Source organism: Pleurodeles waltl, chromosome 9 (genome assembly GCF_031143425.1).
Source record: "Pleurodeles waltl isolate 20211129_DDA chromosome 9, aPleWal1.hap1.20221129, whole genome shotgun sequence".
Classification (NCBI taxonomy): Eukaryota; Metazoa; Chordata; class Amphibia; order Caudata; family Salamandridae; genus Pleurodeles; species Pleurodeles waltl.
This window is the reverse complement of record NC_090448.1, coordinates 370,804,899-370,828,347: the sequence shown is the minus strand read 5'-3', so window position 1 is coordinate 370,828,347 and position 23,449 is coordinate 370,804,899. Positions and strand designations below refer to the sequence as shown.

The 23,449-nt window shown below is 44.2% G+C and overlaps 1 protein-coding gene and 1 long non-coding RNA gene across 2 annotated transcripts in view; one reads left to right on the top strand and one right to left on the bottom strand.

The window, feature by feature from the left end:
- LOC138259316 (uncharacterized) overlaps positions 1 to 23,449 on the bottom strand; it is a 183,291-nt gene that overhangs the window by 6,315 nt on the left and 153,527 nt on the right. The window lies entirely within an intron of this gene.
- LOC138259315 (cytochrome P450 2B19-like) overlaps positions 1 to 23,449 on the top strand; it is a 473,070-nt gene that overhangs the window by 365,272 nt on the left and 84,349 nt on the right. The window contains exon 8 of the mRNA XM_069206945.1: positions 21,687 to 21,874. Within this exon, the coding sequence (XP_069063046.1) occupies positions 21,687 to 21,874 (188 nt within the window). The remainder of the gene's footprint in view (positions 1 to 21,686; positions 21,875 to 23,449) is intronic.

Sequence of the window (23,449 nt, the reverse complement as noted above, 5' to 3'; positions counted from 1 at the left end):
AGCACAAGGTGCATGGGTGGGAGGCGTGCCTAAATAATGGCGCTAAGCCTGCTTGGTGCCAATATTTAATGCCTGTGTCAGACCAGGCATTAGGGGACCTGTGGACCCCTTTGCATGGCCAAACAACATGGAATGGGCCCACAGGTTCCCACCCCTAGCTCCAGGAACACCCCTACCCACACCAGAAGGACACCAGAGGATGGGGGACCCCATCCCAGGAAAGTAAGGTAAGTATAGGTAAGTATTAAAAAAAATATTTAAGTGCCATTGGGGGCCCTAACATGGGCCCCCCTGCATGGTACTGGGTGCAATGGCCATGCCCAGGGGACACTGGTCACCTGGGTTGGCCATTGGGGTGGTGGACATGACTCCTGTCTTTTATAAGACAGGAGTCAGGTGGTATGGATGGTTTTGCGTCAGGAAATGATGTTAGGCTGGTTAACAGCATGTTTTTTTTACCTCTAACCAGCCTAGCGTCAGTTTTTTTAAGGCAAAACCCCCTTCACTCGTACCACCACCCCGCCCAGCTAACGTAATTGTTTCTGACGCCAGTCCAACCTGAGCGCCGGCTTGCGGTACTCCATAAATTTGGCACTCGACTGGCACTTTGGGATGACGCAAGCCGGCCCTATACTTATTGCTGCAAAACTGCGTTTGCACAGTTTTGCAGCAAAAAGTAAAAATATGGGCTTCAGTGTGTCTTCAGTGTACAGTTCATATTTTGATTTGAAGCTAATATAATGGTTCATAAATTTGTCTCAGTTAATTTTATAAAACATTTTGCCATTTATATTTAGAGATCAACCAGATTGTTTAATCAGGGACTTATTTGTTTAATTGTGAAATAAGAGAAAGTGTATATCCATCTTTTCTTACCATGGAGTCTGAGCATACTATGCCCTATTTTAAAGCAAAGGGATATTTAACAATTATACTGAGTCAATAGGCGTTGATGAGAGTTGTATGCCATTTTATCAGATTGATTTTAGTTTGCATTTATGTGCTGGATTTTCTTTGCAGCATATTACTTCCGATTTCTATCTGTTACAGTGAAAACCAATTACTTCAGATGGTTTTAAATCATATCCCTGACTATTAAAAACCGTTCTCCATCTCAAACCCCTCTCAGACCCAAAACTCCACCCATCCCTGCAACTAAAGAAGCCCTCTCAACTCCTAAACTCAACCTGCCCCTGATCTCTAAAAACCTCTCTGCACCACTAATTTCCACCCATCCCTGAACCCTAAAAAGTCCTCTTCACTCCTGAGCTCCACCGTACTGGAATCCTAAAACCTGCTCTCCGTTCCAAAGCTCCACGTCCTTGAACCCTAAAAAACTATCTTCACCCCTCAACTCCACTAATTCCTGAAAATAAAAATAAAAATGCTCCCCACTGCTAATCTCTGCCCATTCCTAAACCTTAAAAAACCCTCTCTACACCTAAGCTCTATTCATCCCACAGAGCTACTCTCCATCCATAAGCTCCACCACTCCTAAACCCTGAAAAACATTCTCCAACACAAAGTTCCATCATCTCTGACTTCTAAAAAAAACCTCCATTGTTAAACTTCACCCATAATTGAAACCTTAAAAACACTCTGCACACCTAAGCTCCAAATATTCCTAAACCTAAAACCCAGCTCAACCCTTAGTTCCACCCACACTAAATCCTAAAAACCCCTCTCCACCCAAATGTTACTCCCATCCTTGAAACCTAAGTAAGACCCCCTCTCCATCTCTAAACTCCACCCATCCCTTAACTCTAAAAACCCCTCTCCAACCCTAAGCTCCACCCATCAGAGAATCCCTCCACTCCTAAGCTCCAGACATCCCTGAACTCTAGAAGGCCCTCTCCACACCTAACCCCAATCATCCATCCCTGAACCCTAAATCCTCCTCTCCAGGCCTAAGCTCCACACATCTCTAAACCATAAAAATCCCTCTCCACCCCTAAGCTCCACCGATGGCTATGTTATGTTATGTTACGTAGATTTGTAGAGGGCACTAATCACCTGTGAGTGTATCCAGATGAGTGAGCAGATGAGTGGACTTATGGTCCCCACAAAGTTATTCAAAGAGCCAGTTCTTCAGCTTTTTGTCAAATTCAAAAAGCGAGGAGGAGGCCCTGGACCACTGAAGGGATGTCTTGTTTCCGAAGATCAGAACTTGAGTCTTGTCGGAATTGAGCTTCAAGCAGTTTGTCCAGTCTGCTACCATGGTCATGCAATTTGTGAAGTTGGTTCTGGAGGTGTTTTTCTTGTCTGTCAGGGAGAGGATGAGTTGGATGTTGTTGGCGTGCAAGATGATGGAGATGCCTTGGGATTGGATGATGTTGGTTAGCAGTATCATGCAGAGATCGAAGGAAGTGGGGTTGAGGAATGATCCATGGGGGGCTCTGCAGATCAGGAGAGATGAACAGGGGAGGTGATTAGGCTTCATGGTGTCTGAACTCACCACCCCTAAACTCCACTCATCCCTGTCTCTTAAATCCTTTTCTTCCCCTAAAATCCTCCCATCCCGTGCTAGTGCATTACGCAAGATAGTATATAAACCGAATGGTGTTTGATGATGGTTCAAAAAGTACCAAGCTCTGGGTGACCAGCTTTACCTAACATGAAAAAAGACTCCAGGTATCAATGTGCTCCTCTCTGCCTTAGAAGAGGTGAATATTGGCTCTCATAAAGACTAGTCAGGTGTTGCAAGCTCCTTTGATCGATCTACCTTATCTTCAACACTGGTGGATTTTGAGCTTCTTCAAACGTTCAACTTTGAGCCAATTCACCTACAGATCCCGTGCCTTGATTCCTTGAGTTATCTTGCAAACACCTCACAGCCAGCTGGGCCCTATGCTGTCTCTTCAGATTAGGACTGTTCTCATTGCAAGGCAGTCCGATAACTTGCCTTTGATTGATAAGGCACAGCAGCTGGGTTTCTCACTTATATGTTTAGTCATAGCCTTGTGAGGAACAGCAAAGGGTGTATGGCAGTTGTTTCTTATTTGGGTTCATAAGTAGAGCTAACCATTTTGAACAAAACAGTTTATCTAGATTCCACAAGTGTGTACTGCAGAAGGGCAATATAGTGTCACCCAAGTTGAGCAATTTAAGAATATGCAGCACTAAGCCAAGCAGAGTTCAGAGACAAAACCATAGGGCAGACCCCTCAAAAACCTGAAAAGCAATTGATCTATCCCAAAGAGAACATGCAGACCACCGGAACTCTTTAAACATGGTTTAGAGCAAGAAGTTCTTAACTGTTGAAAGCAAAGGCAGCAGATACCACGCAATGCTGGAGGGAAAAATTATCCCCTCTACTATGCAGGCTAAAGTTGCCCCTAGCTTTGACCTCCTAGCTATTTCCTATTTGTAATCAACATCATTTTCCTTTGTCACCGTCCGTACCAAACTAGGGGCCAGATGTAGCAACTGACGAATTTGCGAGTTGCAAAGTGCGAGTCCATGCGACTCGCAATTTGCAACTCGCAAATTCGTATGCAGTACGGTGTCTCAGACACCGACTGCAACTCGCTATGGGGTCGCAATGACCCACCTCATGAATATTCATGAGGTGGGACGCAAATTGCGGCCCCATAGCGAGTATAGGCACTCGCTAACATGGAGGCCTGCTGACGTCAGCAGACCTCCATGTTCGTGACCTGCTTTTAAATAAAGCAGTTTTTTTTTTTTAAGTGTAGCCCGTTTTCCTTACAGGAAAACGAGCTGCACTTAAAAAAAAAAAAAAACCTTTAGTTTCGGTATTTTTTCAGGGCAGGGAGTGGTCCCTTGGACCACTCCCTGCCCTAAAAAAATATTTTTGGGTCCAGTCACAAACTGGAAGGGGTCCCATGGGGACCCCTTCCAATTTGCGAGTGGGTTACCATCCACTTGAAGTGGATGGTAACTGCGATGCCATTTGCGACCGCGTACGCGGTCGCAAATGGTATTGCATCCCACTGCGAGTCGCAAATAGGAAGGGAACACCCCTTCCTATTTGCGATTCGGAAATGCATATTGCGAGTCGGTACCGACTCGCAATATGCATTTCTGCATAGCAAAGAGGCATTTGCACCTCACAAACTGCGATTTTCGCCGTTTGCGACGTGCAAATACTTTGCTACATCTGGCCCTCTATTCCTTATAGCTCCAACTTGCCCTAATTCTTATTGTAGGTGTTCGAAGGAATAAAAGCATGCTTCTGTAAACTGCTTAAAGATTCGTTTCATACGTTTTCATACATTTTGAAGGCAGTAAAGGTTGCAAATTAAACCAGAATATACAGTCATTAGTATTTGCTGAATGTGCCAACACATGTACACACAGGTAATATTAAATACAGTATACAAGCGTTGCATTCATAAATGTTGTTAATAATGTTAAAGCCCATACTATCCGCTTTGCCAGTGCTGTAGAAGAAAGAAGGCCAAAGGAATGCTTTCAGTGTGGAATGCATGCAGGTGATAAAGAATTAACGAGACAGAAATGGAATGATTTTGTGTTATTTTCCCGTGTAAAATACACCCCCTGCGTTCCTACTGAAGCACTACCCCGAAGGTAGAATGACAACCCTTGACAGAATATGAGCGTGTAATACTCTTCAAAGGGGAGCCAAAGCCCAGTTTATGTACAATTTAAAGAACTGAGAACAAATATGTGGAGATAGCTGTACTGTCAAACCAGACCTAAACGAAAGTGGGAATAAATGTACTCAAAGGTAGTTTTGAGAAAGAAAAACATTTAGCAGGGCAGCTTTGTCGCAAAATACATGTTCATATTGGACGTGAACCTTTGTGATAGCAATAAACCCACAGGTGGCTCCTCCATTAGGGCGGAGGAGTGTTGCCCCCCTGCCAGCAGCGGCAGCTGCAAACCTCTTACCAAAAAAATGATAATAAACTATGTAAAAGGGGCAGGGCCAAAGGTTGTGATGTGCACTGAGGGGGGGTGCACAGCAATCCCCCTCACTGCTCATGTATGTTTGGCCGGCTGTCTTGGGCCAACCAAACATGCATGTGCAGTGTGCTCTCTCGAGCCCGGCACTGTGTTGCTGGGCTGGAGAGAGCATGCACAGGCTCCCAGTCTGCCTGGGAGCCCCCTGGCTGGGCGCTCCCGGCCAATCATGACTCTGCTCTGAGCAGCGGCAGGATTAGCGGCAGGGCAGGCTGGGAGCCTGTGCCTATTGAGGAGAAGCGAATGAAGCAGCGGGGGCGAACAAGGTAAATGTTTATTTTTTAATTTACTTTTTATTCCCCCCCCTCCCCTGCCCCCCACCCTTCCCGCTGCCCTGCCCCTTCCGTGCCATAAGCCGTGACTGGATAAACCTTGTGAATTCTTGAAAATTTGTCACCTTCACAAAACTATGTAATTATGCATATCACTACTTTGTATATATCCTTATTATATGTTTAGAGACAACCTCTCTAAAATATGCTAGGTTGACATGTTCTGTTCAGTACAAAGCAAATATAGTAAACAAGTGTGTTCCGATTCAATGTGTTGGTCAGTATATCTTATTCTGTCTTCTATCATAGACCTCAGAAAAATAGCATAACTCCACACACATAATCCTCTTTTAGTGGCTGTTCCAAGCTATCTTTGGTATCAGCTCTTACCGACTTTTTTACACTGAGTCCTCTTTAACCATGTGTGTCTTCTCATCAAAATGCCTGGGGTAATAAATGTGACATTACACACCCTTTGACCTCATTGACATTAAAGTGACAGTAATACCCATCACCCCGAATCTTCAGAAGAAGTGATGTCACATGACCTCAACCTTGTTGACACCATTATAAGTGATAATGCTGCAGTTTCATATTTGTGTGGTTAAAATAACTGCACAACACAAACAAATGTATAGTTTAGAAACCCCTATATAGGATGCTAACATGATCTTTGAAAGTGGTGGTGCATAAAACCTGCTGTGAATATAGGCAGACATCTACTACGAGGCTCTCGGGGGAGGGCGCTCATCCCCAAGAACATAGGGTTTAATGGTGAATTTTAAAAAACGTTTTTCACATAAAAATGCCATAGGTTCTGAAAGGGCACTCATTACATATTCACACCCTTTGAAGCAAATGAAAACCAATGCTCCACAGGACTTCACACCATTGCTTTTTCAAAATGTGCTGAATGGTTCATAACTCAAAAATTCCCTCCATTATGCTAGGTCCAACATTTAGCCAAAAGTGCTCCAATAGGTCAAGAATTCTGGACAGCATGCCAGAATGAGAATTGTGTCATAATACTGTCCATATACCATGAGTCGCCCTTATGTCACAAATTACCTTTAGTATGTCAGGATCAGCATTTTGTCTTGCTTGCTCTCTTTCAAAATGCCACTGCTGTCCTCCTATAAGTCAAGAGTTACCTTCAGTATTCCTGGACCAATGGCAGACTTGCAAGCAGAAAACCACATTCTCACTCACACTTACTTACATCCACTTAGTCACTCACAATCATGCTTACTCACTCACGCTGTTTCATTTGTATTGATGTGTACTCATTCAATCTCAGTTTATCTCTTCCACTCACTTTTACTCTTACTCACTCCTTCAGTCTCACTAATTTGCACTTACTTTCTTACTCTGACTCGCTCGTACTTTCTCATTCAGTCACGCTAACTTGCACTCAGTGTTACCCTCACGTCCTCATTCTCACACCCTTTCACTTATTCTTACTCTGACTCATTCATTCATTCACACTCGTTCACTGTTTCACTCCGTTATTTCATTCATTCATATGTACTCACTCACAGTCATTTGCACTCACTTCCACATTCACTTATTCTTATTCATCCTCAGTCTGACTCATTCATTCTCACTCATAGTTACACTCACTTACTCATTCTAACACTCAGAATCACTCACTCTCTTACAATCCCTCACATTTATTCATTCTTGCTCACCCACTCTCAATCACTTGCAGTACCTCTTACTCTCACTTACTGTAAGAAATTGGGTTATTAGTCGTGCATGATGTGAGGCCTGTACAAGTAAAAGGTCCAAACCTTCTCCTAACCAGAAACCAGATGCCCCATTGTAGCACTTCACTCTCTCAGGGTAGCGAAGTACAGAAGTCCAAGACCTACTCAGGGGAAGTGTTGTGGGCTAGTATGACCATTTGCTGGGACTCAATAATAACATTCAATTATTGATTGTCCAATCAGTGATTTAAAAAAAAAAAAAGGTAAAGTACATTTATTACACACACAACACTAAATATTATGTATTAATTTCCAAATATATATATCAAGCAGATTGAATTCCCTTTGGTGACATTTTGAGATCTCATTTGACCACTACGGGGTCATGAATCCTAAAAATTAAAGACCACCCTCCCCACATATACCAGATAGCATACTATCATATAGGGTGGTGTTACTTCAAATAAAACAGCGCCTATTGGTTTTGTTACAAATCACCACATCAGTATGTAAGGCAATCCTATTAGCTTTGTCAGTGTGCCACCACACAATAAACAAGGCAAGCCTACTCGCTTTGTCGAAGGTCACCACATTATTATATAAGGCAAGCCTATTGGTTTTGTCGAAGTTTCATCACATTAAAAGACAAATAATCCATATGTTAAAAAAGTACTATCTTCTAATTGAAATAATAATCATGTTTAAATACATACAACCATTATTGTCAATCCAACATTTCAAGATTGAGCAAAAATCGCTGTCTGCAACATACTGTAAATAATGCATTCAAAATCAACATTACATTGTGAATTGCAAATGTATTTATATCTAGTGTTTATAACCCCTGACGAGGCATTGAAGCATTTTTCAGTGAGTAGCACGCTACTCCAGAACCCAAGATTAGTAGTGAGTAGTTTAGTACACTTTGTTTTCTTTTTCTTTTCTTGTGCATTAATTGTGTTAGGTCTATGCTCTTGATTTCATGTGTGGTTAGTAGCGTTTGGAGTAGGGCTACAGTGATAGGATTGGCTTTGAAAAAGGGGAGTTTGGATTAGGGATAGAATTATAGGAATGCATTTCAAAAGGGGAAGTAGTATGTTTTTTGTAAGTAGTGATCATGTGCACTTGTTAGTTGGGTGGCATGGCTGAAGGGTGTTTGGGAATTAATAGTAGTTAGAAAGAGTAGGGATGAGAGAGAGGGAGGAGGGATGGGAAGGACAGAAGGGATTTGTATGATGAAGATGGATAAGGCCAGGTTGCCTCTAGTCGCCTATATTGTTTGCCCTGGTGCAAGAGCTATTTGCACGATGGATACAGAAAAGTGCATTAATTCAGGGAGTGCAGTGACCAATACAACAGAGTCATACAAAGCATTATATCCCCATTTCACTAGCATACAGTATATGGAATCATGTTAGAAAAGCGCTGGCACACCTAAATACACTAAATACAAACAAAGAACAATATATCTCTCTATAACCGCTTCGCTAGTTCCAATACCAAAATACATATTCCTACACCTTACTCTGCACATATGTCTCTAACACTATATATCTCTGCTATAATACAGGAATGATAACTTTGTAGTGACTAACTATTGCTGACTGAGTATTCGACTTATAAATTAAGATGTTTTGCAAACTGACTGCAGAGATATTGTGAGAAAAGTGCTATAATGTAAATCAAAGCAATAACATTTAGGTTAAAAAAAAATCCAGCGTCTGTGGTGGTGGCTTGAGAGTTGAGACAGAATCTTGTTGTACACAGTTATTTTGTTGCATATAACGAACCTTGACAAGTCTAAATAAATTACTCAATGCCTCATGTACTTTGCCCAGTCTCTGGTTTCCAAATAAACTGAGACACATGACATACATCAATTTTCTACCCAATAGGGCGAAGTCTGGTTGTCTTTCTCTTGATTGCTTCTTAATTAAGTGATCACCCCTTTTTGTCCTAAGCACCCGTCGTTTCCCCTCATGTTTTGTTGCGCCACTGTTCAATGCCTGTGCCATTATTTATACACCTGGTACATACGCTGCAGACCCCACAGTGGGTATGTTAGATATGGTTTTTGTTTGTTTTTTCTTTTATGGACGCCTTTATTGCACTTGCTGACAGGAACTTGGTAAATTCCAGTTTTCTTCACATTCACATTTTGCATAATTGTACTGCTATGCTGGTAGGTAAGTGTGTCTATCTGCACTTTGTTAACCAACAAAATAAAAAAACATTTGCAAACAAGGGATCAATTGTTTACCTTCCTCTTGTTTGTCAATTGCATCCCACTGTTTACAATTATAATCGGGGAATTACGCCTTCCTTTGGCCATCACCTGCCTTTCAAATGCATGCATTTTTGCCCTCTCCCTCAAGTCTTGCTACCCCATTGAAATCCCTTCTCCACGTTGCTCACCCATCCACACTCCAGCTCTCCCTTTGATTTCTCTGATTGTTTTTATGTAAAAGTTTTACCACCACAATCATCTCCTATATTTCTACACCCTTCAAATGCTCATTTTCGCTTCTGCCAGCTACCACAGTCTCTTTTTCAAAGAAATTCTTATTATTATTAAAAAAATACGTCTGACTCTTTCTTCAACACCTTTGACCATATAAAATGCAACCATAAACCAACCCCTAGCAGTCACTGCTCTCCCAGGGTGTAAAACAAACATTCAAGCCTTAGAACTGTTTTGAAACAATATGATGAGAAGTTTGTGAGTCATGCATTTCTTGTCCCCATAAACTTAGGGTTACCTTTATAATCCTGTGGGGCGGATGGGGTTTCTCTACTCCTGCAGCCCCCCCCCCCCCCACAGCTCTTTTTAGATTGAGCATAGCAGCGTGGAAGCGCTGCTTTCCGACATGTTGGTATGTATCTGGAATTTTAACCACACCCATCAGTACCACTCGTTTGTGGGCTTGCCTTAAAAAATCCTTTGATGACATTGGTAAATGGTTTAAGTTTGTTCCTCCTTGGGGAGGTTTTGTTGCCGCACTGGCCATCGCCCCTGTCACATGGCTAATTGCACTTTTGCAGATAAGTTTGACTGCAAGCAAATTTCTTTTTCCTTTTGTGGTCTTCTTCGTGCTGATGCTCATGGCACCTGCAGCGCTGTGAATCAGCTTGCTTATGTGAAACTGTTTTACTTTTTATTTTCAATTTATGTGGCAAGAAGTGTCCAGTTAGGAGTTTACATCGCTAATAGCTCTAACTCGAGCAAATACGAGACATATTGCATTGCAAATGCTTGTTTATACATTGGGGGTCCACTGCCAATCTGGGTCCGCCACAAGGTAGAAAACCTAAGCAAAAGAAAGCCCCGCCGGGCAGTATTCGGTTCTCCCTCCAGGGAGTGTGCCTATTTTATGGCTTAGCAGAGTTCTTTCTCGCTGCAGGGGGCTGAGGGGTCATATTTTCTTTTTTTATTGGGGTGCTTTTTTTTTGTTGGGGATACCCAGATCCACTGGGGTACATCAACATCTCCTTTCGTTAGGACAGCCCAGGGAGCCCACTCTTGCACTTCCCAGCAGCTTCCCTGTCCAGCTAGCTACTTTGAGCTGGCATCTAGATTCTCCCTTGTCCTCTCTGTGGGGGCAGACACAGGGGGTGATTCTGACCCCGGCGGTCTTAGACTGCCGGGGCCAGGGTCGGCGGGAGCACCGCCGACAGGCCGGCGGTGCCCCGCAGGGCATTCTGACCGCGGCGCTTTGGCCGCGGTCAGTGCAGGAAAACCGGCGGTCTCCCGCCGGTTTTCTGCTGCCCCTAAGAATCCTCCAAGGCGGCGCAGCTCGCTGCGCCGCCGAGGGGATTCTGACCCCCCCTACCGCCATCCTGTTCATGGCGGGAAAGCCGCCATGAACAGGATGGCGGTAGGGGGGGTCGCGGGGCCCCAGGGGGCCCCTGCCGTGCCCATGCCAATGGCATGGGTACGGCAGGGGCCCCCGTAAGAGGGCCCCGCAAAGTATTTCAGTGTCTGCCTTGCAGACACTGAAATACGCGACGGGTGCCACTGCACCCGTCGCACCTTCCCACTCCGCCGGCTCGATTACGAGCCGGCATCCTCGTGGGAAGGGAGTTTTTCCCTGGGCTGGCGGGCGGTCTTTTGGAGACCGCCCGCCAGCCCAGGGAAAAACTCATAATACCCTCCGCGGTCTTCTGACCGCGGAGCGGTATAATGGAGGGCGGAATTCTGGCGGGCGGCCTCCGCCGCCCGCCAGAATCAGAATCACCCCCACAGTGTCTGTCCCTCCTCCAGAGTTAGAGGTTGACTCTATTGGAACACACCCTCTAGTTCTGGGATAAAAAATGCAAGATCTGGAGCAACACACGCACACGCTGGGACAAGACATGGGAAACCTCCACTTCCAATAACATTCAGCTCTTCTAAAATGCAAGGACTTTGAGAAATGGTCCCAGAAGAATAACATCCGAGTGAGGGGTCTGGAGGAAGGAACTGAAGTGACAGACCTGGAGGCCTTCATAGTGGACCTGTTTTTCTGAACTTCTAGGGGGCTGAACATCCTGAGGTGTGAGTGGAATGAGTGCACAGAGTGGGACCGTTGGCCACATCTGGGGGGAGACGGCCTAGAGGCATTCTGGCCAAGTTGAACTCCTGCAAAACAAAATAACTAATTCTCTGTGCAGCGTGTCAGAAAGACACTATCACCTTCCAAGGAGGGAACTGCTCGCTGTTCCAGGATGTCACCCTGGTGACATTCGCATGGTGATTACAATTTAAACCCATTACAGTTGTGCTTTGTCATGAACATATGAAATACCACTGGACCTGCCCTTTTGGTATTGCCTTTGAATTTGGCAATAAGAAACACCACTTCACAGAAGTGGACAACATGGCTTCCCTCCTGGGTCTCATCATCACCACCCCTGTGAACTCAAGAAGTCATGGCAGGGTGGTGGCATCTGATCGTGCTAGTGGTTCTACCACTGAAATCTGGCACTCACAATGGAAAGGAAAACATGTTGTCAAAAAGTGATCACTGATACTACCACATTTGACCACAAAGCAACCATCCTTGAACCTTGATTAGCTTGCAGCGTGGGACAAGATCAAATGCGGACTTTAGGTCTACAAATGCCACAAAGGGTATCCCTGCATCTTCATCTACTGTTTTCCATTTAATGGTAAGGAAGCGAAATATCTGGTCAATTGTACTTATTTTGTTCCTGAAGCCCACCTGGAGATGACCAAGTACTTGATTGTCTTCAATCCAATCTTTTAGCCTGCTTAATATCTGGTAGCGGAAAATCTTTTTTAAATTGTCCATAAGACTAATGGGTCTGTAATTTCCTGGGATGCCCCTTTCTCCTTTCTTGTGTATAGGGACAATAATTGCTCCCCTCCAGGACCAAGGATAAATTCTACTTGCTAAGACAGCATTTGAGACCCTATTAACATAAGGGCCCCAATGATTCACGTCCGATTTAAACATATCCGAAGGACTGCCATCTGGCCCTGGGGCTTTTCCTAATTTTTGGTCCTTGATGGCAAGCTCGGTTTCTTTCAGTGTGAAAGGTGGCAAAGTGCCCGAACTCAAGTACAGATGTGATGGATCATCACAATTTATAGTGGCGCGGTCAGATGCAAGACCATACAGCTCTGTAAAATAGCAAGACCAGGATTCTGGGGGTATATGTTACTCCGGCCTTAGAGCTTGATTACAGCCATTTCTGGCCACCAGGGTCCAAAAACGTTTAGAGTTTGAGTCCCTTGCAGCCTGAGCTAGTTCTTTCCATGACGTCACTTCCCAGTTATTTTTTACTATGCTTAAGTATGAAAGCATAATTACGTCTAGCCTGAGTTATCTTATCTCTATCTTTAGATATTAATGCTTCTATCAAGGAGCTCTTGGCCTTCCTACATTCCTTATCAAACCACCTATAGTTGGAGTGAGCTCCTGAATGGGTATTATCCCGGATCGTTTTGAGGACTAACTCTTTAAGGCCAAGAAAAAGATTGAGGTGCAAATTCATTACGTCGAATGAGGTATACGAGGTAGCGCCAATAAATAACTGATGGGTAGAGACAAGGGCACACAATTTGCCCCATAATTTGTGCAAGTTTTTAAAAGACTCCCATCTCACCACACGCTTGTTATTTGACACCTCCAATGTTTCAGGGGCAACGTAGTCAGGGGGACGCACTGTATTAAAAAAAAGCTGACTGTCATATAATACTAAGAGGGGGGCATGGTCACTGGTATATTGATTTCCGGCTCTTAGATCTTTAATAAAGTGCCAGATCCTCATATCAATAAGAACAAAATCCAGGATGCTACTGTATGACCCTCTAAAAAAGGTTGGTTTGGCAGGGATGTCAGAAGAAAAGCGCCCTTTGCCTGGACGGAGACCATGAGATAACATAAGATCAATAATCTGAAGAGCCTTGTTGCTAGTTTTAGGGGGTGTCATCTGAGAAGAATAGGAGGGAATATTTCATATAAAGTCTTCTGACTTTGTGGCCTCTGAGAAGGCTGGGTTGGGCTCAATAGATGCATTGAAGTCTCCAGCTATAATAATATAATGCGTTGGATAATAGTCCAACAAAAAAGAATTCAACATCTGAATAGTGGGAGACAGCTGGTTAGGACTCTATAACTATAGCCAGAATATCAGGGGAGTCCACATACATTTCCCTTACACCACCCACCTCAGCCATTCTTATCCAGGTAACGAGTCCCCCTGCTGCTCTGCCAGCAGGTGATTGTTTTGCTTCTTTAAAAAAGGTGGAAAACCCATGTCTATACACACTGTGAGTAGCCCAAGTTTCCTGAAACATACAAATATTGAAAATGTCTATGCATGCTCCCCAGTCAGCATCAATTAATTTACTACGAATTCCAGCCACGTTCCAGGACAAGAACTTAATTGCGGAAGATTCAGTAAAACAAGTGCCTGCATAAAAATTAACGGAGGAAATGGGCTTGACAAGGTGCTCTCCTGAATTGGCAATTACTGTTGTTACATTGGGAAACAAAGCCCTCCTCCTTGGGACCACAGCTTCAAAAGTTTGAGGGACATGAGGAAAAAGTGAAGTGGTTGAAAAAATACTATGGTCACCCTTGTGAGATACAGGAGGATACAGTCAAACGATATCTGATGTATATGCCAAACAATCGGGATCATGTGGATTATATTCCTCAGGAGCAGGTACAATTTCCTCCATCAAGGCTGCAAAAGACATTTCTACATTAGGAGCTGGACGCCCAGAGCCCTCACTCGGCATTGTGGAGTTCTAAGCAGATAAGGAATTCGGTCCCAAAATACTGGTATCGGGACAGCTATCACTAAGAAAAATGGCAGTACCCCTCCGTGGGTGATTACGTGCCTCCATGGAGAGCAAGCCCTTTACCAAATAGGGACTGGCAAGTTTAAGTTTTATGGCATCCCTGCAGGCAGAGTTGCAAATAAGTCAATCAGCCAATAAAATATCCGAGTGGGTGATAGAGCCACATTGTCTAGTATGGCGTAACCAATGCAAAACCTTGTTTATAAGTGAGGCTTTGTCTTCCCGAGTGTTGGGGGGTAGAGGGGAAACATTGCACATGTAAATAGACTGGCCATTATTGAGATGTGTGCGATGGCCATAGTCAATCGTTGAGTCCCACTCCACTTTCACATGTGTATTAATCCCTGGTGTTACCATAACTTCCCCCTGGGAGCATAGAACATTATCAGGTTTAGCTGAGGAGGCTCCAAGGGTGTAAGCTTGCCTTTTGGGACAACAGAGATCTCTTGAATTTGACACAGTTCCAGAAGTTGGAGATTGCTGAATATATGAGGGGACTACCTCACCCTCCGAAGTATGGGAATAAACTCTTGTTAGGCTAATCGATCTATGGGTGTTAAGTATTTCTGCCATTAATACTTTCAGTTCTCCAACTTCCTTTCTCAAACCAATCACCAATGGGGTTAAATCCTCCTGGGGCGAGACTCCAGGGGGTTCAGTCATGTGTTGGCTAGCATCTCATGAAGATAGAGTAGGACCTTCTTGGGTTTGGGCTTCTTGAGGATGCATATGGTCCTTGTGCTCCAAAGAAGAAAAACAGTTGGAGCAAGGAATTTCATGGATAATTGCGGTTTCTAATGGAACTTCTAAATTATGATAAGGCAGGGGAGATGCTGGCAAACTAACATTCGTACTGCCATCCTGGAGTACTACCCCCTTTGGCGAACTTTATTGGATTGAGTGCTGCCTTTACAAGAATATCTAGCAATCAGAAACGGTGTAAGAGGACCATTCTTTAGACTTTTCTGAGGAATTTTCTCCTTTTTATATAGGATGGATTCAACCTCTTCAATCAAAAAATCTATTTCATTGACTATACAGTTGGAGAGAGGATACAAGGGTTGGCAAAGCTTGGGTATTTTAGATTGGGTAGAACCCATAGCAGGACTTCCTTTAGCCTTTTGTTTCCCCATTAAGTACTTGTGATGGGCAGACCGCAGATAGAGTGTCACTAAACAGAGAAGAACGAAGAAGACTTCAACAATCCTACCTTAGGTCTCAGACGGGTTGCCCGGCCCGGCCTCTAACGGTCTGTGATGGGCCCGCCCTTGGCCCGAACTTTGCCCGTGCGCGTCCCGTGCTTTGAAGCGCCCACGTGAAGTCCTGCCCCCCAAGCAGCAAACAGACTCCTGGGACCACGAGTCCCACCAGGAGTGAAAGGCACCGGGAATGTGAGGCGGAGTCCTTGAACATTTATTTGCCAGTCTTGGGTGGTGGTTGACATGCTTGGTGACCTCTCTTGTCGCTGGGCCTACAAGGTTAAGGGGAGTGTGCTGTATCGAGTGACTTTGTAACAATTTAATGCCTTGCTTTATAATGCCACTAGTCTCTTACAAACTATACTGCTTCAACACCCCCTGCATGCTTCAGAAGATCTACAAATGGATCCCCACTGAAACCAGAAGGACGGTTACCCAAGCCCTTGTAAGCAGCAAACTGGACTACGGCAATGCCGTCTACGCAGGAACCACGGCCAAGCTCCACAAAAGACTGCAACGCATACAGAACGCTTCCGCATGCCTCATCTTTGACATCCCCCGCCACAGCCACATCACAGCCCTCCGAGAGACCTGCACTGGCTCACAGTCAACAAGATAATTACGTTCAAACTCCTCACTTATGCTCACAAGGCACTGCACAACACCGGAGCAGAATACCTCAACAGACGGCTCTCCTTCTACACCCCAACCCGACAGCTTTGCTCCACTGACTTTTCCCTCACTACCATCCCACGCATCCACAGAATGACTGCCGGCAGCAGATCATTCTTCCACCTTGCCGCCAAGATGTGGAACACTCATCCCACTCACTTACGACAGACAAAGGACCTACTTACCCTCAGGAGACACCTCAAGACATGGCTGTTCGATCAGTAGCGTCCCCCCCCCATTTGCAGCCTTTGAGGGGGTGCTTGGTGATTTAGTGTCCACTATATCCTTATCATCTAGATTTAACTGGAGTTAGTGAGTTGGAAGGAGTGTATACTCCCTTGGTGATATCTTTTTGTTTGTCTGTTTGTTAGTTGTTACTGTGCATGGTTGGACATAGTTTCCTTGAAAGAGGGGGGCCTGGGTAGGAAGAATTTGGCTATATGTGGGGTAGGAGTAGGGGGGAGGGATAGGAGAGACCATTTTTCACACCTTTCAAACCAAGTGCAGTTGGTCGTCTTTCTGTCATATATCCAGATGGTGTTAAATACCCAACATGGAACGTTAAAGAGCTATACTCTCCCAGTAAATGCTCTCATCTTTGGAAATATATTCTTTATAGGCACCTTGACATTATTGCTCTCCAGGAAACCCATCTTAGATGGAAGGATAAACATAGATTATGCCATAGATCATACCCCCTTATTTATACATCCTCTGCAACACGAAACATAACGGAGTTGCACTCCTTTTCCATTTCATGGTCAACTTCCAAATAATAAATAAGAAGTCAGATAAAGAAGTGAGATTATTGATGGTTAAAGGGCTCTTCGAAAGCTGCACCTGCACCATTGCCACAGTTTATGCTCCTAATACCGGGCAGTCAGAGTTTCTCTGCTCCTCCCTTTCCACACTGGGTGGCTTTGCGAAAGGTGCTATTATACTGCTGAGGACTTCAATTTAATATGGGATCCTAATCTGGACAGTACTCACTCACACAGTTCCCATGCCGGATTATTTACTAAAACCATTAAAACGACCTTACATCAGTTGGGCCTGGTGGATGCCTGGAGAGTAGTGAATCCCACTACACTGGACTACACATTCTTCTCTCATTACCACAGAACACACTCTAGAGTAGATCACACGTTCATAAATCAACCTCTAGAGCACTCCATCGTGGCTGCTACCACTCACGCTATTACCATCTCGGACCATACCACACTGGAAATGATCCTTTAATGGAGCACTCCGAGATCATCCTTCCATAGATGGTATTTCCCTAACATACTTTCGAGAGACCTCCTCTTCCGTGAGGAACTTCGCAAGTTGATTGTAGAAAATTTTCAGCTAAATAAGTCCAGAGACACTGTCCTTTCCCCGACTTGGGATGCCTTTAAAGACATTGTTCGGGAGAAATGTATATCTTTGATGACTACGCTAACTAAGCAGAGGACAGGGGAGAGAGAGATGCTTAAAGCTGAACTCTTGAATGCCGAAAAGTCTCATTAGGCTACATCCACCCTCATTCGGGAGACGCGGACCCGGGTAGGTCACCCGCCGGCAGGAGGAACCTTTACCAAGGAGGTATACACCTGACCATTGGTCCGCTCAGTCCCATGTAGAACGCTCCTTTATGGGGACGGGCGACAGATAGGATTAGCAATCCCATACTAGTGTGAGTGTCTGGATACATTTGTCCTGACAGTTTCAGGTATTAGTTTTTTCATACTTTTCACGAATAGGAGATACATCTAGTCTATTTTTGGTCCTGAAGAAGCGTCACTGGACCCGTTTGGGCCTCTAGGAGACGCGAAACATGTTGACCTTTATGAGGGATAGCGTGGAAATTCCCCACCCCTTTAACCTAGAGCGATTGACCATTAACTCTGTTTCACTCTCATGATTAGTTTTAATCTTGGCCTCTGACCTATATCTTGACTATTAAATAGATCTCTTTTTTAGGTTCAGTGAGTCAATTTTAGATTCCTTTCTTCTGATCTCCTAACTTTACACACACACTTAGGGTCTTGGCATCATCTCAGATAAGAACTCCGGCAAAGAGCCCCCCCATTTGGGGTGGTGCCCGTCAGACATTGCAGCGCCAGTCTGACGAGGAGCAACTCCAAAGATGAAGCATGACACCCATTTGGGTGTGTGAGGTTTTTGCTCCTATAAATAGGACCCTCCTTTTGCTACTGTCTCTCTCTCTAGCTGGAACAGTGTACTTTTCTTTATTTGCATATCTCTAGGGAGGCTGTACACTGGACCAATATTCCTCCCTATCCCTCTGTTTACCATTATACATCCACCCTTAGCCTAAAGAGAAAAATCACAGCCCTCTGGGGGAAAATTAAAGCTATATACACTAACAGAGCAAAATTATTCCTCTTGCAACTCAAACAAACCACCAATGAGAGAGGCAACAAAATGGGCTCTCTATTAGTGAGGCAATCATGCAGTAAACGAGAGAAAACACATGTCAGGCCGGGGTGCCTCAACACACAGAAGAAGGGAAGGACTGGGCATTCAGAGATTTTTCCAAAAAGTCTACACTTCTGATTCCATGGACGACAGAGAGCAGCTAGCCTATCTAGCGAATGTCACTTTACTGCAAGTTTCACCAACCCTTAACGCTGCCTTACGTGCCCCCATAACAACAGAAGAGGCGCAGTTCGCTGTGGACACTCTTAAACCCCACAATGCTCCTGACCCCAACGGATTTAATGCCCATTTTTATAAAACTTTCAGCTCCAAATTAGTCCCTCATCTGACAGAACTCTTCAACCACATAGCAGACTCTCAGGCAGTCACTCCTTCAATGGGAGAAGCCCTGATATCGGTTATTCTGAAACCAGGGACAAATACAGGCTTTTGTGCTTCCTTCTTCTCCATATCCTTCTTCAATCTAGATGCTAAATCGTACGCTAAAATCCTGGCTCACAAACTTGAAGACATAATACCAGAACTGATCCACCTGGATCAGTCTGGGTTTATCACTGGGTGCCAAACCCATGACAACTTATGGCGAGTTATCCACCTGATAAAGAAGGTTAGGAAGAAATCCATCCCGGCGGTCTTGCTAACGTTGGACGATGAGAAGGCTTTCGATAGGTTGGACATGACCTTCCTATCTCACACACTGCGTCGCTTTGGGTTCAAGACCACTTTATCACTATGTTACAGGCTAACTATAATAGCCTCCACTCTAGTGTTCTGGTGAACGGGACAGCCTCTGACTTTTTTACTCTCATACTCTCACTTGGGATCCGCTATAGGGCTGCCCCTCTCTCCTTTAGTTTTTGCCCTCAGTATTGAACCCTTAGCTGCAAAGATAAGGCCACACCCTCCATTCGGGGGCTTCCCTTTGGGTCAGTCAAACATAAACTTTTGCTATTTGCCGATGACATTTTGCTATCCTTCACCTCCCCTCGGTCACCTCGCCAGGCACTACAAGTTGAACTTAAACATTATGAAGGGGTGGCAGTCTTATGCATTAATCTCCACAAATCTTTCATGCTCAATTTAACTGTCTCCTAAGCTGAAATAGCAGACCTGGCATCTGCCTCCCCCTTTCATTTAGCAAAGAAGGATATCACATATTTAGGGATGAAACTCACACCCAAAGTAACCAACCTATATAAGGCAACCTACCTTCATTTAATGAAACAGTGCTCCCCATATACTATATCTGTTTCAAGGACTCCTGATTGAAGTAGACAGGGAATTTCTTACTACCATCTGCTCCATGACCACTAAATTCGTATGGCAGAACCAAAGGGCCTGACTGAACTACTGCCTTTTGGCACTTCCTAAAGAAGCATGGGGCCGGGTCTACCAGACTTCTTGTCCTATTATAGAGTTTCCTAACTTCGAGTTATATCTGAATGGTCATTAAGGGAGTCAAACAAACACTGGCTACATATGGCCCAGGCGATAGTGGGCAGGACAGTTTGGGATATCCTTTGGAAGCCTAAAGCTGACCGCCCATGCAATGCCTGCATAAGCACCCGAACAGCCACCACATTGAAGTTCTGGGACACTGTCACTAAGACAAACAACCTAATGACCTTCCCTCCCTTTTGGAGTGGCAAGAGGGGGGGATGCCTTACTATGTCAGGCCTGTTTTATGGATGGGACATTTTAACATTTGAGAACTTCTGCCGTGATTTTAACCTACCCGCCTGAGAAGGATATCACTTTGCTCAATCAAAGCACTCAATTCTAAAAGCAGATGTAAGACAGACCTCCACTAGAGACACCCTGCCTATCAACCAATTTGTGCTGAAAGCAGGAACCACCAGGGGATGCATCTCCTTTCTTTACTCCCTCTTGAGATCCACTACACTAACCCCCTACTCCACGACATGTCACATTCTGAGAACAAAAGCTGGGGATCACAGTTGAGAAGCGACAAAGGTGTAATGTCTGGTGTGACATCTGCAGATTTAATCACTTACTGGGTTTACATGAAGCACATTACAACGTCATTAATGACTGGTATTTTTATCTGGAAAAACTCCAAGAAATATTTCCAAACATGACAGTCAGATGCTGGAGAGGTTGTGGGCTACATTAACATTCCTATCTTATCTGGTACGACTGCCTAAATATCTGCCCATACTGGGAGGAGATTTTAGCTCAGATAATGGATATGTTGGGCTATCCAGTACCTTCAGCCCCAGAAAATGTTTTACTGGGCCTCAAGCATCCCTCCCTCGAACACCAAACAAAGGGGGGATGTTCGATCCTCCTGCTGTTCCTGGGAGCTGCCAAGATGGCATTAGCATCCGCATGGAAAAGACCCTAGGTCCCATCACTGTTCCAATGGCATACGCACCTATGGCATGCGCTTACAATGAAGCAAATGATTGATGTTATGGTGGACTCTAGGAAAAGCTTTGACTAAATATTGGGGGCCCTGGTGTAGTATCTTTTGAGGGGACTCCCTCTTTTCTCCTGCCCCACCCGAACAAGAGCCCTCCATCTCTTCTAGATATGAAAGCCTCCGAGGTGCTGCCTTTTTGCTCTCTTGGCAGTCCAGCTGAGACCTCCCCTCCCCATACCGCCTGGCTATACCCTGTATTGATTGCCTAAATGATTAAGGTTTAAACAAGCAAGTTTTTTTGTTACTCACCTATATGTTGTAATCCTGGTTTAAATGTTTGTATATCATACTGTTTTAGCATGATTATACAAGGTCTTGCATTTATCTTATGTCTACATGCAAATTTGATACATGTACAGCTTTATGGCCTGCTCATAGTTGTGAAACTGTTTCTGCAATTAGCCTTCTCCTTGGTATAGGCCTTATGATACGTACCCATGACTACTTTTGTTGTAATTCTGAAAAACAATCAAAACAGTTTGACAAAAAAAACCTTTGTTACAAAAAAGCAAACAAACTACAGGTCTCTCCAAAAAAAAGAAGAAGAAAATAAAGCAAAATGTAATCAATGAAAGTTCAAAGATCTAGCTATATTTTTATCCAATGTTTGATCCTCTTAGGGGGCGTAGTTTAGGTAATCACAGCACAGAGTCAGAGCCTGGAAAATAAATGGTCTCTCTCTTGGTCTTCCAGCCAGGCTTCAGCAGGAGATTGATGAAGTGGTTGGACCCACGCGCCCCCCCAGCATTGATGATCGAGTGAAGATGTTGTACACAAATGCAGTGATTTTCGAGATACAACGTTTCCTTGACATAGCGCCAATGGCTGTTCCACACTCCATGACCCGTGACACAGAATTCTATGGCTATCACATTCCAAAAGTATGCAATGCACTGATTCTACTGGTAGCAACAGATTATTTTATGTTGTGCTATGTGCGTATGTAGACCTGGCTGCTGCCATTTGTTTAGCCATTTGTTTAGCTTTATAGGTCATTTGCCCAGACACCATTTGCTCATGGTTTGGAGTTCCTTGATGACCACAGTTGACGTGCGCTGGTGTCATTGTGTTTTGGCCAGTGAAGACTGGTCTGTTCAATGTAGTATATAATGATGGTTTATATTGGTGCATTGGGAAGAATATAATTTGTCCTACCCAGCAAGAGATCTTTGTAGCATGTGTACATTCTGTGTGGGTGCATGTGCAATAGGTGCATGTCTAAATACTTGAGCACATGGCAGCTCCACTCAGACACGACTATCAAAACATACCCACAAACATTGCCCCACTTACCTGTTTCTGCACTTTTTCTAACATTCTAAAATCGCCCGATGAACTTGATGTCCATTGGAATGGAACTAGTTACTTTACCAAACTATTTACACATATTCTAGGCTGGCCGTGCTTGTTGACTGCCAGATATATACAAGTGAATAAAAAAAATTCTATCTTACGCGTCAATAATTTTAAATTCTATGAAGGACACGGAGGCGAGGAGTATGCTTTCTCTTTGTTTACTGAAAGAACACAGCAGCCAATAAACGTTTAGTTAAATCAAAAACCACAAAACCCAACATTCCCAGTAGTCCATTCCGACCAATACCTGGTCAACAGTCCATATAAATGTCCTTGCCCCTTAAGTCCTTCCTCTTTCTTTGCAACAACATAACAAGCAACTTGAAGAATCAAAACTTGAATCCAACCAGAAACTCCTTGTAGGACTCCAACCGACCACAGTCCAAAGTGTTGATCATTGAAACATCAAGGGCCAGATGTATCAAGCGTTTTTGCATTCGCAAACGGTGCAAATGTCCGTTTGAGAATGCAAAAATGCGTTTTACAATGTATGAAAGGCATTTTGCAATGCAAAAATAAGAAATCGCAAAAATAGCGATTTTTTGCGAATGAGACACAAATTAGCGTGTCGCAAACAGATTGTCACAAATAGCGATATGATTTACCGAATCGCATTTTGGGAAACTCTAACTGCGATACAGATTAGCAAATCGCAGATAGCGATCCGGTAAATCGTGCCGCTATTTGCAATATGCAGATTGCGACACGCAAAAACGGATTCGCAATGCGATGTAGCAAATTGCGATTATTCACAGAATGGCCGTTTGCACATGCAATTTACCACGAACTGAAACCAGGTGGTAACCAGGTGCAATCTATATAAAGGGGCCCAGAATGCCTCAGCCCCTCTTCCACAATGGCTGCACTCGACGTCATGGTGAGAATGAGGATCTTGGCAGGTCTGAGGAGAGAGAGTAGGAGACAGGAGCGCATTTTCAGAGTGCGCATAATCCTTTTTGACCAGACTGAAGAGGAAATTTATGAGAAGTACAGGTTAATCTTAGCCATGATACTTGACCTGATAGCTGAGCTACAACCCATGCTGCAGTGCACAACACACATGACCAATAGCATACTCACCCATGTGCAGGTATTATGCT